This window comes from Topomyia yanbarensis, chromosome 3, assembly GCF_030247195.1.
Source record: "Topomyia yanbarensis strain Yona2022 chromosome 3, ASM3024719v1, whole genome shotgun sequence".
NCBI lineage: Eukaryota > Metazoa > Arthropoda > Insecta > Diptera > Culicidae > Topomyia > Topomyia yanbarensis.
In genome coordinates this window covers 359,539,622-359,556,747 of record NC_080672.1, presented here as the reverse complement: position 1 = coordinate 359,556,747, position 17,126 = coordinate 359,539,622, and the positions used below count along the sequence as shown (strand labels likewise).

Genomic DNA, 17,126 nt, shown 5'->3' with positions numbered 1-17,126 from the left:
TATTGTCAACAGTTCGATCAATGTAGCGCTTTTTCTAAAATGTTCAGAGCAAAAGAATGAAACCTCATGACACGAATTCCCGGGAGCAAACAAACATATCTGATCATTAGAAGCATGTTATTGTATTTCCCTCCGGTTGAATTCGAGCATATCTCTGCTGTCGATTTCTTACATTGTGTCACCTTTTTCAATGGCTAGGATACATTGAACAGAATTTATTTGTTACATACATGCGGAATATACTTATCTTACTGAAATGTAATGTAAAGAATTTCCTACATTTCTTCTGCGATTCGGCTTTTCATCTTAACATAGAATTACTCCGAACAAGTTCTTAGAAGATCGATGCTTGATTTTTAGAACATACTAGTTCGATCATTTATCAGAATTATGATTAAAAACCAGTACAATAACAATACTGGCATGTGAAAATGGTGAAATATTCCTGTAGCCCCTCGGTAAAAAAAAACGAAAGCGCTATAACTGCTGTGTTCCAATGGGAGGAATACCCAGGGCGGCGTGAAAGTAGGGGCTAAGATGAATTAACTAGGCAGCAGTAATCCTACATAAAAAACTTTCCGAGTCCTACTAACATTCATTTCCACATCCGAAGCACTCCCGAGAGCCTTTTCAAACAACCTTGCATACAGCAGTCTCTTCTGCCTAACATCTTCCTAGAGAAAGCAATAATAAATTGCTTCTCACAGCTTGGCCTTCGTACGCAGAGGTCGTCTGATTGAGAGTCCTCAAATGCGAGATGCTCAATCAAGTGGCCCATGCAATTATTAATAGACAGAATCTTCCTCTGCACTATGACGTTTGCAATATTTTGCACGACATGAATTGTTAATATTTCATGTCCCCACGTTTCTTCTGTATTTCTTGAACATGTTCCACCGCTCTAATGGAAAAAATCGATTATTTTTCCCATGCATCCTTCTGTCAGTGAAAATTAAACTGTTGCGGAGGATGCAATAAGTTCACATTCTGTCGAAAAAAAAAAATCCAAGAAATTTAATTTCCGCAGCTGCGACAAAGAAGTCTTCTGTCCTACTTTCTTGCCTTAAAGAAAATGTAATTTTCCCACAGACAATAGATAGAACGTGCAGCTAGAACTGGCTACAGAGTCATACATACACGTACGTGCTAAAAGCACACGAGAAGGTGCGATTCTGGGGTAGTCAAATTTTTTCCGACAGAAAATGAAATGTCTTCGTCCCGTTCGCTGTTGTTTTCCTGTCACATCTAAATGTGTAAGGTGGGGTAGTGGCATTCGGAATACGGAGAGAGTGTACTCCCGGTTGGACCATAATGGCTGCAACTGCCTGGCGATAAAGTCATCGTCGTCTCCGTCGCCGACATCATTCGTCGAAGTACGTGAATACGTTGTGCTCTACGTACATCTGACTAAGACAATTTGTGGAATATCTGTTTGGGACTGCACCGTATACCACACTAAGAGTGGGTGGGGTAAACTGCGCCTTTATGCAGAATCTGGTTAGCTACAATATAGAGTAATTCCGTGGAAAATCTGTTAACGAGTTGACACAACCGTATTCGGTTTTGACGAAATTAGGCACCGGTGATCGAAGACCAATCCTTCAAAATTGCTTGTGCACTTTTTTAATAAATATTTTTCAAAAAATCAAAACTTGAAATCTTTTAGTTGTATTGAAATGAAGTCTGAGAAAAACTTGAAGAAAAAATATAAAAAATAATAATGGTGAAAAACAACACTCCAGAAAAATATTCAAATCCAAAGTTTAGTTGATTTCCTTCCAAAATTACTAAAAATACTCAATTAAAGAAATCAGCGTTTCAGACCGCACATATACTGCCCATGATCGCATATTTGTCCCATTTTCTATGGGATTTCCTATCTTTTTAGGACTGTTTTGCGATCATATGCAGCATACTATACTTCCCATGATCGCAAGTCAGTCCTAAAAAGATATGAAATCCCATAGAAAAAGGGACAAATATACGATCATGGATATTATGTCTGGTAAAATGAACATACTGATTTAACTTTTCAAAAAAATCAGGAAAATCGCTGTTATTGCATATAAAACTGAAATGTAATCCTCTGCAGCTAAACTAGTGTCTAGGGCAAAAATGACTTGTATCTTTACTTCGGTCGATATATCGCTCCACCATATTATGTGAGAGAGTAAAGTATTTCAGTAGAAGTCATTTCCCCGGTGTGTACGAACATTTTGCAAATTTCTCAGGTGCGGCTAAACGAATGTCCATCACTGTATGGGTTCTTTTACCCTACCACCACAAAAAAAAATGTTCAACCACTCAAACTCATCTTTCATGTAAAGTACTTTTAACTTTATATCACTACTTCCCATCTAAATATGAATATAAATATTCATGATATTCTCGAAACCAAAGGCACATGAGCTGGCATATCTACACAAGGATACCGCATGTAATAGAATGATATTTCAAATCGAGGCCCGGAATTGTCGAGCGCAGTGAATTATGCAAACAATTGACCAACTTTACCGGTGTGTACCTACTGGCACTTGCTACGTGAATGCTTGCTTCATAGCTCTTGCTTTCGCCCTGGTAGTGTTGGATTGCGGGCGGGCGGACGGGTGGTCGGTCGCTCCACTGACGTTCTGGTGTCGGAATTGAATAAAATGTCATTATCTGTCCGTGTATGTACACATGTTTGCTCGCTGGCTCGACTCTGCTCCGGTAGGTACGAGTTTGCACGGTGACAGTGAAGTAATTTGCGCTACATACTCGAGAGACACTTTTGATTTATGCTTCAGAAATTTCTGTGGTACTTGAATTCGGCTGAGCATCATTATTGCGATGTAGGAAAATGTGACAGATTGGAGTTTCTCAAGTATTGAAGAAACTATTTTTTCTTGTGTTCGTTATCGTCCTGGGTCTCGTTGTCTTTCTCGTTACTAATCAGAAATTCAACAATAAATTGCCAAAAAGTGAAGCTACATAACCACGCAGTTACATCTCACGTAACATAGATACTTACTTCGATTGGACACACAAACAAACGGCAAATATTAAGGCATCTTTTAAGCAACACTACCGTGCTGAGAAAAACTACTGAGAGAAAATAATGAACATCAAATAGAAATCAACTATGCAGGAAGAGTACAGCATCAAACAACTAATAACAAAAAATAACAAATAACATATACCAAATAACAAATAACAAAAAACTAAAAACAGAACTCAAAAAACAATAAGCAAAAAACTAAAAAAACCAAAAAAAAATATAAACGAAAGACAAAAAACAGGACCAAAAACAAAAAACGACAAACTAAAAACATAAAATAAAGAACAAAAAACCAAAAAAAAAAACAAAGGCAAATGACAAATGACGAATGACGAATGACGAATGACGTATGACGAATGACGAATGACGAATGACGAATGACGAATGACGAATGACGAATGACGAATGACGAATGACGAATGACGAATGACGTATGACGAATGACGAATGACGAATGACGAATGACGAATGACGAATGACGAATGACGAATGACGAATGACGAATGACGAATGACGAATGACGAATGACGAATGACGAATGACGAATGACGAATGACGAATGACGAATGACGAATGACGAATGACGAATGACGAATGACGAATGACGAATGACGAATGACGAATGACGAATGACGAATGACGAATGACGAATGACGAATGACGAATGACGAATGACGAATGACGAATGACGAATGACGAATGACGAATGACGAATGACGAATGACGAATGACGAATGACGAATGACGAATGACGAATGACGAATGACGAATGACGAATGACGAATGACGAATGACGAATGACGAATGACGAATGACGAATGACGAATGACGAATGACGAATGACGAATGACGAATGACGAATGACGAATGACGAATGACGAATGACGAATGACGAATGACGAATGACGAATGACGAATGACGAATGACGAATGACGAATGACGAATGACGAATGACGAATGACGAATGACGAATGACGAATGACGAATGACGAATGACGAATGACGAATGACGAATGACGAATGACGAATGACGAATGACGAATGACGAATGACGAATGACGAATGACGAATGACGAATGACGAATGACGAATGACGAATGACGAATGACGAATGACGAATGACGAATGACGAATGACGAATGACGAATGACGAATGACGAATGACGAATGACGAATGACGAATGACGAATGACGAATGACGAATGACGAATGACGAATGACGAATGACGAATGACGAATGACGAATGACGAATGACGAATGACGAATGACGAATGACGAATGACGAATGACGAATGACGAATGACGAATGACGAATGACGAATGACGAATGACGAATGACGAATGACGAATGACGAATGACGAATGACGAATGACGAATGACGAATGACGAATGACGAATGACGAATGACGAATGACGAATGACGAATGACGAATGACGAATGACGAATGACGAATGACGAATGACGAATGACGAATGACGAATGACGAATGACGAATGACGAATGACGAATGACGAATGACGAATGACGAATGACGAATGACGAATGACGAATGACGAATGACGAATAACGAATGACGAATGACGAATGACGAATGACAAATGACGAATGACGAATGACGAATGACGAATGACACAGAGCAAATAACAAGTAACAAACAGCAAATCGCAAACAAGAAACACGGTTTTGACGGTTTTCGACATTTTTGATAGTTTTAGCCGTTTTGACGTTTTTTATTTTAATGTAGAATACATTTAAGCTTTCAATATAGGGGTCCCGTTTCAAAATATCGGCTGCGGCGCCGCGTCAGATTTTGAACGTTAATAACTTTTATCATACTTAACAGAATGATTTGATTTTTAGGCCAATTTGTTGCAAATATGTTCCTCTATGCTGTATTAAAATTTGAAGTATGTATAACATGCACTAATAACAAAAAAATGTGTTTTGAAAAATCTTTCGAAAACGACTCGGAAAAGTGAAAATTTTCAGCCCATCCCGCACAGAGCCGTCAAAATGGTGGACCAACCGAACAATAAAATAATGAAAAGTTTATATATAGGTCCACTACATGTTTGTTCCTATGGTTATTCGCATTGGGTTGCTTGACGAGAGCAGTTGGTGGGGGAAAGACGGCATATTCCTTTGGTTAGGCCATTAGAAGCCGGACGGAAAGGAAAGGCTCATGCACGGCACGAGAACGAGCGAGAAAGCGATAGTAGTGCATATTAGCGCGATTATATAAATATCTGTCGGTCGGTTTTTCTCATCATTCGTATTCGTTCAAGCACTAGCAAGTAGCCAGTCCACCGAAGGAAAGCAGTTGGCAATGACGACGGCGGAAAAAGTGCCCCAGCTACTGGTGACTCATCGCAACCCGATCAGGAACTGTCGACCTGCAAGAATTTCGCCCCAACTAAAGGGCATCAGAGTAGGCTATCGTTCCAGCGTCTGGGTCGTGAGATTGTGCAGGACTGCAAAATCGAGCCACGCTTACAAAGCTCAGTCGTAATGATGCCCCGAGAAGCCAACGATGCCTACTTGGTCGGTTTGTTCGAGGATGCAAAATAGTGCTTTGTGGCTCACCGTGTCCGCGGGGAGTGCGTCTGAATTATGCTCCCGCAATAAAACAATAAACGGTTCTTTACAGGACCAATTAATTGTGTTGTAATAAGAGTTAAACTGAAATTTACATTTTATGGTGTATAACAAATAATTTTCAGAAAGCTATATAAAAAATACGATGTGTGGAAAGAAAGAAAGAGAATTTAAATTATCCTCTCTTGCTCGTTTTCGTGCACTGCTTTTCCTTTCCTTTCTGCTGCTACTACCATCATAACTAAAACGAATGTGCGTGTTCCCCCAGCCAGCAATTGGCCAGTGTTGCCACAATTGCATGTCGCTATTACAATTTGAATTATTTTATTGATCCTCTCTAGTATTGATAAAATATAGAACGTGCAAAGTACACTAGTCGCATGCTTTTATTCGAACTTTTTGGCAGCCTCCGTTGATTAACTGCATAAATCGATTTGTTTGTGCAGCTCCTTGCTAGTAGCAAACTAAATAGCCTTTATCAGCGCTAACAAATAAGACAAAAGAATTTAAATTTGTGAAAATCTTCTCCTTCCTTCTTTTCAAATCTGCAACATTCTTTGAAAATATTGAAAATGTTGTTATTGAAAAACTGAACATGCAAGTTTGCTAGCACTGGCCACTAAATTGAAGGCGATGGAAAGACAGAATATTCGTTTTGGTTATGCTAGTATTGGTAGCCGAACGGAAAGGAAAGGCACAGGAAAGGCACAGGAATGGCACGAAAACGAGCGAGAGAGCGATAGTAGTGCTTTCTCGTGTTTTCATATATGAATATTGGTCGGTCGGTTTTTCTCATCATTCGTATTCGTTCAAGCACTAGCAAGCAGCCAGTCCACCGGAGGAAAGCAGTTGGCGATGATGACGGTCCGCAAAAGTGCCCCAGCTACTGGTGGCCCATCGCAATCAACTACCGATCAGGAACTGTCGCCGTGCTAGTATTTCGCCCCAACTAAAGGGCAACGGAGCAACTAATCCGCTGGCTAACATTCCAGCGTCTGGTTCGTAAGGTTGTGTATTACTTCAAAGTCGAGCTACGCTTACAAAACTCAGCCGTAATGAAGCCAGTGATGCCTACTTGGTCGGTTTGTGGGAGTGGGCGTAAATTACAATAAAAGCAACGGTTCTTTTCAGGACCAATCAATTGTGTTCTAGTGAGAGTTAAACTGAAACTTTCATTTTAAGGTGTGTAGCAAATTTTCAACAAGCAACATAATACGTTGTGTGGAAAGAAGTAGCTTGCACACGGAACAAAAATTTAAATTATCCTCTCGCTCGTTTCGTGCACTGCTTTTCCATTCCTTTCTACTGTTATTATCAGTATTACCAAAACGAATGTGTTGTTGCATGTGTTTAAGAGAAACGTTGAAGTCGCATGCTTATATTCAAGCTTTTTGGCAGCCCCCGTGAACTAACTGCATTAAATGGTTTTTTTGTGCAGCTCCGTGCTAGTAGCAAACAAAATGGCCCTACTAGTGTCTGATTCGTGAGATTGTGCAAGATTTCAAAGTCGAGCTAAGCTTATAAAGTTCAGCCGTAATGGTACCCGAAGAAGCCAGTCTTGTCGTTTTGTTCGAGGCTACAAAACAGTTCGCCAGGCACGTAACTATCATGCCAAAAATATCCAACGATCCAGCGCATCACCATCAACACCAACGCCGATACCAAAGGTTCTTTTCAGAACCACCATTATTACCATAGAGAATTATTTGAAAATTTCCCATTCAAACGTGATTCTGTTGAATATTATTAGATTTAAATTAACGTCTCGAATTGAAATCACGACGCTCCGGTTATGTGACAGACATTACCCACCCATCTTTTTTTATTGTGACCACGACTAACGGTTTAATATAGACACCCCATTTCAATATTTCTGAAGGAACAGAAGGTCGAGTTTGGAAAGTTTGTAACTTTCATTGTACTTAACCAAATTACACAATGTTCGCACTAATGATTCAGAAATATGATCAGGAATCTTCTGTTAGATTTGTAAGTATGTATAATTTACATGAATAAAGAAAAATTGATTTTCAGGAATCAATTATTATCTGTTCTTCCATTGGCCAGTACTACGCGACTTCCTCATGCTAACAATTAATTTCATCGTTAGCCATCTCCCTCACCAAGGCCAACAACGCCAACAAAACCGGTCCTTTTCAGGACCACCATCATTTTTGTAAAGAATAATTTGAAATATTCCTCGCCCAAATCACCTTTTGTCCGAAAATTCCAATGAGTATCAAAATATTTAAAGAACGTGTTCCTTATGTATTCTACATCTCTCCGGTTATGTCGCAGACATTACCCACCCATCTTTTTTCTAACGTTTTTGACGGTTTTAAACATTTTCAGACGATTTCCGAAGTTTTAAAATGCTTTTTGGCCGTTTTCTGTTGCTTTCAAGCCATTTGACGTTTTTAAATGTTTTTTGACGTTTCGTCGTTTTCGACATTTTTATCGTTTTGGATGTTTCTTACTTTGAAAAATGTTTTTAGAAGTTTTTGATGCTTTTGGTGTTTTTAATTTTTTTGGGAATTTGGACAATTTGAACGTTTTTTGCATTTCTAACGTTTTGACTTCATCGGACGTTTAGTAAAAAAATAACTAATAATGAAAAACAAATAAAAATGTGTCTTCGACCGTTTCGAACGTTTTTGAGGGTTTTGGATGTTTTCTGGCGTTTTCGGAAGTTTAGACTTTCTAGACGATTTCAAATGTTTTGATACGTTTTTGATGTTTTTAAACGTTTTTGTCGTTTTTAGTCGTTTTTTAGAACTTTATAAGTCATTTGAGGTTTTTTTGAGATTTTAGCTGTAATATTCACGGTGGATTTTGCTCTAGCTATTCCAACGCGGCAACAGCGAATATGTAAAACAAAATCCATATCGAATATTTTTTGTGGTGTGTATCCTGTCGCCACGTGTGCGAACAGCTTTTGACGTTTTAATGACGATTCAGACGATACATCAGCTTCCGTCAACGTCAACGAAACGTCACCGTTCCGTCAGGATAAGTTACATGCAGTTAAATGGAGGCATTCACACACAACATCAACGGCACGGAACGTTTTGACGTACGGCACGTATGAACGGGCGCAAGAGAAAAGTATTTAACTTATCCTGACGGAACGGTGACGTTCCGTTGACGTCGACGGAAGCTGATGTATCGTCTGAGTCGCGCTTTATAATGTTTTAGATGTTTTTACGTTTCTAAGCGTTTGTAGATGTTTTTAACAGTTTTAACCTTTTGTGCCTTTTTTGTCGCTTTAAGGCGATTTTCATGTTTATTAACGTTTCTAACGTTTCCGACGCTTTTAGTCGGTTTTTACGTTATTAGATGTTTTAAGGGGGGTAAGGGCTTCAACGAAAAAAAAACTTTTGCACATTATACTGCATTATTTCAATAACATTCTGTAAAAATTTTCATGCAAAAATATCGACATTCGACTCGGTGAAGAAGCTTTTCGTGGAACGTCTCAGGAAAAAAATCACGATTTTCAGTGTTAACTGCCATTCAAAAACTACTTGGCCGATTTATTTCAAACTTTGTACACACATTCTACGTAAAAACATTGCGTTTTTGAGATAATTTTTCTATTAAGGGCCCTTTTTACTAATTTTAAAGAAAAACTGCTATCTTTCACAAAAAACTCCGCCATTTTATGAGCATAAAATTCGGTTAAGTGATTTTTAAATGGCAGATAACACCGCAAATCGTGTTTCTAACGGAGACGTTCTACAAAAAACTTCATCACCAAGTCGCTATTTTTGCATGAAAAAATTACAGAATGTCATTGAAATGAACATTATATTACACGAAAAAATCGCAAAAAAGTGTTCTTTTGTTTCATGCTGAAACCCTTATCGCCCTCTCTTAAATTCTGACGTTTGTAGGAGTTTTCAGATGATTTATGAAATTTTTGATGTTTTTAGGTAATTTTAACCGTTTTTGACGTTGTTGGCGATTTTTGGTGTTTTGTGATTTTTAAGTTTACTGGTGTATCTGGACATTTTCGACGGTTTTAGTACGATTTAAAACATGTTTGAAATTTTAAACGTGTTTTTCGTTTTGAAAGCGTCTTATTGCTGTTGAGATATTTTAGATGTTTTTTATGCTCTAAGGTTTCTACAAGATTTTTACGTTTCTGAAGATAAAAACGATTGTGACGTTTTTGACATTTTAAGCGGTTTTCGCGGTCCCAGACGTTTTTGACGTATAGTCGTTTATGACCTTACGTTATTAAACGTTTTTGAATATATCATATCTTTTTATCAACTATCATGTCTATGGGTGTTTCAAACGTTTTTAAACGTTCTACGGAATTTCTTAACGGCGTTTAAGATATATTTGAGGGTTGTAGTCGTGTTTAACGTTCCCTGACAGTTTTAACGGTTTTAGACGTTTGTTTTCTGAAGATTTAAGACGTTCTTAGCATATATGACATATTTATATTGCTTTGACGTTTAGAGACGTTTGAAATATATTAATTATTTGGCGTTTTCAAGCATTTTCAGAGACTGTTTTGGACCTATATTACGTTCTAGTGGTTTATAGGTCGTTTTCGATGTTTTTAGACTTTTTGGCGTTTCTAAACGTTTTTTGCCGCTTTTAACGTTTTTGAGCATCTTATGTCGTTTTTCAGCCATTATAGATATTATCTATGGTTTTTAAACGTCATTTATGTTTCTTGACGTTCTTTGACATTTTTAAGTTTAATACGATTTTATACGTTTTTGGATATGTTATTGTGTTTTGACGATTTTGAGGTTTCAAAAGGAATTTTTTTACGTTGTAAACGTTTTCGACGTTTCTAGTGACTCTGAGGCTTTAGCCGTTGCTAACGTGTGTTTCGACGTTTGCTGGCAATTTTAGATAATTTAAGACTTTTCCCCGCTTTAAACGTTCCAAAACGTTCTTAACGTTTTTGAACGTTTCTAGCCATTTCTTCGGTTTTGGTCGTTTTGAGATGTTTCGAATAATTTTTATTTTCTATCGTTATCTAATCATTTCCAACGCCAACGTCTTTAAGCAATGTTGACGGTTTTGACATATTTAGATTTTTTGTCGTTTTTATACGTGTTTGCCGTTATCAGACATTTGCGACTTCTATAAATGCTCTTTGACACTCTTGGAGTTTTGAGACGTCTTCTATAATTTTTAGCGATTTTGTCGTTTATGAACGTTTAGACGTTTTTTGACGCTTTGGTATATTTTAACGTATCGGAGGTTTGGAGATGATTTTCTCGTTTTATACGTTTTCAAGCGATTTTAAAGTTTTTGTCTTTGCTAACGTTTTCAGACGTCGTTAGCATTTTACGACGTTATTTTTCTTTTTGACGATTGTTGACGTTTTAGACGTTTTTACATGCTTTTAGTCGTTTCTTCCGTTTCAGACATTTCAAAACGATTTAGACTGTGTTTGACGTTATTAGACGTTTCTGTCGTTTTGGAAATTTTAAGATGTTTTAAGACATTTTTAGGTTTTTCGCGTTCTCTAAGGGTTTTAGCCGTTGACTTTTCTGGACGTTTTCTGACGCTGTTGACGTTTTTAGACGTATTTTGTTGGTTTCAGCAATTTTGACGTTTATGGACGCTTCGGATTTTTTTTGATGTTTCAAAACAATTTTAAACGATGTTCGACAGTTTTAGACGTTCTAAGAATTTTAGACGGTTTCAGACGTTTTCCGGACTTTTTGGATGCGTTTGGCGTTTTTCAACGTCTTTGACGTATTCGGATGTATTTAGCGTTTTTATACTTTGTGACGTTTGGACGTTTTTAGACATTTTTTGACCTATTTAGTATCTTTTGACGCTTCAAATCGGTTTTAGATGCTTTTAGAAGATTTAAGACGTTTCAGACGATGTTTAAATGTTTTTGATGGTTTTACACGTCTTTTGTCGTTGTAGACGCCTTTGGCGTTTTTGGACGTGTAAATATGTATTTGACAATTTTAGATATTATTTCACGATTTTTTACGTTTTCGGACGTTTCGATATTTTATGGCATTTTTTGACGTATTCGAAGTTTTTTAATGTTTCAACTCATTTTTAGACATTTTCAGATCATTGTAGACATTTCAGACGACGTTTAATATATTTGATGGCTTGATGTTTACGAGCGTTTTGTCGTTTTTTGATGATTAAGACGTTTTTGAGGTTATTAGATGTTTGTGACGGTTTTAAACGTTTTTGACGTCTTCGAACCAAAAACGCTGTTTCAGTCATTTTGACGCTTTTAGACTTTTTTTTGGCATTTTAGACGTTTCTGTTGCTTTTGACGTATTTTGATGTTTTTCTAAGTTTTTGATGTTCAACGTTTTCGGATGTATTTAGACGTTTTTAAATGGTTTTAGCCAGACACGACACGACAATTTTTGGTGGTTTACTTATTTTTAGATGGTATAATTTTTTTGGTTATTTTGTATGTTTTAAAACGTTTTGAACTCCTGGTAATCTTAAAGTGCTTAGTGACCAATACCGGCACCGGTCATGCCCGAACGTAGATCGCGGAAGGAAAGGGAAGAAATGTTAGTCCGATACTTGCTGCTTTGGCCGTATATACTACTGCGCACTCCACAAGTATCACGGGAAGAGGTTATTTGTTAGTAAGTATAGTAGTTGGATTCTACTTCTTCTTTACCGACGCCAGACAGGTAACTCCACTATCTGGACTAGATTATCGATCCATCAACTCATGGATCGGGGAGCAACGGATTTTACTTCCCTTTCGAAGTAAGATTGTGACCACAGATTTTTTTCACCTCAGAAAAATCTCAACGACCTCGGCTGGAATTGAACCCAGGACAACTGGAATGAGTGGCGGTCATGCTTACCACTCAACCACCGGCGCCGTCTCTAGATTCTTTCCTCTTGCTCTGGACTCCATAATCTGGACTCCGTGCTCCGAACTCTGGAGTCTAGACTATGGACACTAAAATTGTATTCTCTGTACTCTGGACTCTGAACTTTGGACTTGGGACATTTTATTTTGTATTCTACACTACTGACATCTGTAAATTTAATTCTGAAGTTTTTTTTCATGTCTCCCTGGACTCTAAACTTTGGACATGGACACTGGTTTCTGTGGGCTCTCTACTCTAGACAATGATCTGTCTACACTCTTGATTCTAGATTCTGCATTTTGGACTCTGAACTTTGTGCACTTCATCCTGGTATCTAGGCTCAAGACTCAGAATTTAAGACTTAAACTACTAAACTCTTTTGTGAGCCCTCTGTTCCCTGTACTCTTTACTGTAGATGCCGGACTCGTGAATCTCTGGTTTCAGTACTCTGAACTCAAGATCAAGGGATCTCTGTACTCTGTATTTTGCAATATGTATTCTGAATTGTGGACGCAGGAAGTGGCTCACAAAACCATTCTGCAACCATTATCGAACAATTCTACAAATACCTCTGCCTCCAAAAACAGCTCCTTGTAGTCTTAGGAAGAACTCACACTACTTTTGCCTTTATCGTCTTTATTATCTGCCAGGTCCGAACGTAGCTTGCGGAAGGAAAGGGAAGGAATGTTAGTTCGATACTTGCTTTTGCCAGAGGCCGTATATGCTACTGCACACTCCACAAGTATCACGGGAGGATGATATATATTTTTAGTAAGTATAGAAGTAGGATTTTACATCTTCTTTACCGACGCCAGAGAGGTGACTCCACTATCTGGACTAGATATCGACCACAGATTTTTTCATCTCACCTCTCTTCTCAGTTCACGAACAAGGGGAGGTACATGGGGCCACTACTGTTTGTGTTATTCTTCAACGACGCTACTTCGCTTCTTGGTTTTGGATGCAAACTGAATTACGCTAATGACTTGAAGCTGTATCTGGTAGTCCGCAATATCGACGACTGCGTTCGGCTTCAAAAGCTTCTAGATACATTCGTCGCCTGGTATCGTAGAAATTGGCTCATTGTTAACATGGCTAAATGTCAAATTATGACTTTCCACCGCATAGTCAATCCTATACTTTACCACTACCAGATCCCCTCGATCTAAAGGTAAAGGCTCAAAAAAGTTGATCACGTCAGCGACCTTGACGTCTTATTGGATACTAAGCTGACCTTCAATCTGCATCGTTCAGCTTTAATTTCGAAAGCTACTCGACAACTCGGCTTTATTTCCAAAATCGGACGGATTTTTAAGGATCCGCACTGCTTGAAGGCGTTATACTGTTCGTTGATTCGCCCACTACTCGAAAATGCCCGTCTGATTTGGAGTTCCCAACAGTTTTCTTGGAATCTACGAATTGTACATGTGCAGAAAAGATTTGTTCGACTCGCTCTACGGGACCTTCCCTGGCGGAGTCCTTTGGGTCTACCACCGTACTCAGATCGATGCCGCCTGATCGGCCTCGATCCATTCGAACGACACAGAAAAATTCGACAAGTAGTATTTGTGGCGAAGGTGTTCAACACCGAAATCAACTCTCCGAAGATTCTATCCCTTATTAACTTCCGCGTTTCGCAACGACCTCTACGCTCTACTGTCCAGGGTTACCATATTCACAGATTTTTCTGTAATGTCACAGATTTTTTTTCATAATGTTTGATCGCAGATTCTTTTACACAGATGACAGATTTTTGGCATTTTGATGAAAATTTCACAGATTTTTGAAAATATTGTGATTTTTCATAGATTTTTTGGAAATTTATCACAGATTTCCACAGATTTTTTTTCCTTTTTTAGTCATCACAGATCGCAAAAAGATTTTTTTGACCGAAACACAAATTTCAATGTGGCATCCCTGCTACTGTCTTGCTTCAACCAAGGTTTCATCGTACGGTGTTTGGATTTAACGAACCGATATCAGCATGTATGCGTTGAAGATCTGTTCGCTTTTGGAGAACCGTCGCATAAATTCGCACTGAAAATATCGCGATCTTTGTTTTTATACAGTAATGTATCGATTATATCCGGTCGTACTGTATTTTAGTGTGATATATTCAAAACAGAACAAAAAATTACATTTAAGCATTAATCCATGTATTTCTATAAACAAAAAGTCATAATAATTAAAGTTAGTCAAAAAGAATAATCACAGTAGGGTTATGAGCCTATTTTTGCCATGTTTCTATTATCACACTACCTATTTGAAGCCGTTGGTAAGAGCAGCGTCTGCCATCTTTGTTCAACGCATTGGGTCAAATGGTATGGCATCAGCGGATAGTTTTCCCCCACACAACTTCACTTTAAGTATCCCGTACCTTTTCTAAAAATTGTTGAACTACCCAAAACTAAACTCGAAGCAATCTGGCACGTTAAAGTTTTTGGCAAATATCTTGACTATTAAAATAAATGTATTCGAAGAGACTACGATTCATTCCTCGTTGTATCAACATTCACAAAAATAGTCACATCTCCAATTCTTGATGTTGTCCTTCCAAAAGAAAAGTATTCACATAAATTCAAGAGAAAATGCATATCTCAGCATACCTACCATATCCGATATCTATTTTGTTTTTCTCATTATTTTTCTAGATTTTCCTGCGAATAACTAACAATTAAGCGAATAAAAAAAGTCGATTTTTTATCCGGTACACCAGGCACTCGCTTTAGGACACGGTAAATAAGTTATGTAGTATTTAAAACAGAAATTGGAATCGGTCGAAAGATATTTCGACAATCCTGGTGATTTCAACAACGTTTCTGGTAAAACATGATTTTGAGATTATTCACGTTAAAAGTTTTACGCCACGCCCTCCGCCCACGTAAAGGAATAATATGAACAGTGCTATAACTTTGCTTTTACTGCTTAGACCTCTATAAAAATTTAAGATAAATTCTTAAGAATTTATACTTTAAGATGAACCAATAAAAAGTTCGACTTCTTGACCGACCTCATCATACATAAACCCTTAACGAAATAGTCCGAAACTCACTAATTGGCTCATAACCCTACATGTAAATAGGCAAATTAATTGTAAAAAAAATTATTAAAAGTTCCAGGACACAACATGTGGCTTAACAGGATCAAAATGTAGTGTGGTTTTTCTGTTTTGCAAAAAGCGGGATATAATCGAGACAAAGCCGTGATATAATCGAGGGTGAGTATTGATATAAACGCATAGCGATATAATCGAAACATTACTGTAATTAGATTTGCGTATATTCATTAAGACTTGTTGTCAGATGAATTAAATAAATTAATAATAAAATAAATTTATAATCATAAAGTAGCACTTCATGTCTAGTAAATTGGACGGCACCGGTGGTTGAGTGGCAAGCGTGACAACCACCCACCCCAGTTGGGCTGGGTTCAATCCCAGCCGAGGTCGTTGAGATTTTTCAAAGGCGAAAAAAATCTGAGGTCACATCTTCTAGTCCAGATAGTTGAGAGTCACCTCTCTGGCGTCGGTGTTTGGGTCTCAGCGGAAATTCGCCGACGGAAAATAACTAGAACTGTAAGATGTCTAGTAAGTTTGAAGAAGCGATCTATGTTATGTATGGTTTCTTTCAAATACGGTTTCTCTGTAAGATAAAGTGATAAGAAAATTATTCAGCACTACTTACTTATGAAGCATTCCACTAAAGCCGTAGAAAGAGAAACAACATGCAATATAATGCTAGTTCATTAGAACTCTTATTTCCATTTTTTTTTCTTTTCTTCAAAAAGGCTCTTCGTAGCTTTACTCTTCCGATTTGTACGAATATAAACTAACTCATACGAGTAAACATTCATCACTCAAATCAATATCCTCTCTTCTGCTTTTTAGGTGCTCAACGATGACTGGCCGCTAGTTTAATCCGGTGACATAAACTCGGAGAAAATGCAACTGAATGGCACGGCAACGATGGCTGCCGCCACGGAGCCTCCCGAGCCTCCTCCACGGAATCCGGACAAGATAAACGCATCGCTGAAACAACTGGCGGATGCGGTAAGTTAATATGTGTGCGTGTGTTGCTGTGCATACTCTATTGTCTCTATACCAATCGAAAACGTAGATTGAACTCTCTTGCATTGGTTGTTCCATGAAATCTCGCCCCCGGGCCATCGATTCCGTTCGTAATTGTAATCGATTTTCACGGAAGCTCTACTTTGACGTCAATTTTCCAACCATTAACTGGAAGTAATCTATATGTATGTACGTGCGAAAGTTGAAGGACACAAACATAAAACCTGCCTCTTCCAATTTGCTGCGAAAAAAAGACTCCATCACGATAGTAGTATGTCCTGTTTGCACTGCCGCCTCCGGGGACCAGCTACGGAGAATAATCGAATCAAAATCCCATTCATTCAGTTTATACCTCCAGCACCAACCCCACCATCATCGTTTCTTGTTACCATAAATACACACCTACTACTCCACATCTTGACGGTGATGATGATGATGATGCTGACGATGATCACAGCAGGCAACCACCCCAGCCATTCTCGCGCTTGTTAATACCCGACGATCCATTTGCGGATGCTGTGCACGGAAACAGGATTGTGTACCTGGTGCCCATTTTTCCGCGGGGCAAACCGTTTGCCTTTT

At 38.2% G+C, this 17,126-nt stretch overlaps 1 protein-coding gene across 7 annotated transcripts in view; it reads left to right on the top strand.

Moving 5' to 3' along the window:
• LOC131689196 (kazrin) overlaps nt 1–17,126 on the top strand; it is a 372,509-nt gene that overhangs the window by 185,357 nt on the left and 170,026 nt on the right. For all 7 annotated transcript variants that reach the window (XM_058974118.1, XM_058974119.1, XM_058974117.1 and 4 more), the window contains exon 3: nt 16,365–16,526. In XM_058974118.1, the coding sequence (XP_058830101.1) occupies nt 16,419–16,526 (108 nt within the window). In that variant the 5' untranslated portion in view covers nt 16,365–16,418. The remainder of the gene's footprint in view (nt 1–16,364; nt 16,527–17,126) is intronic.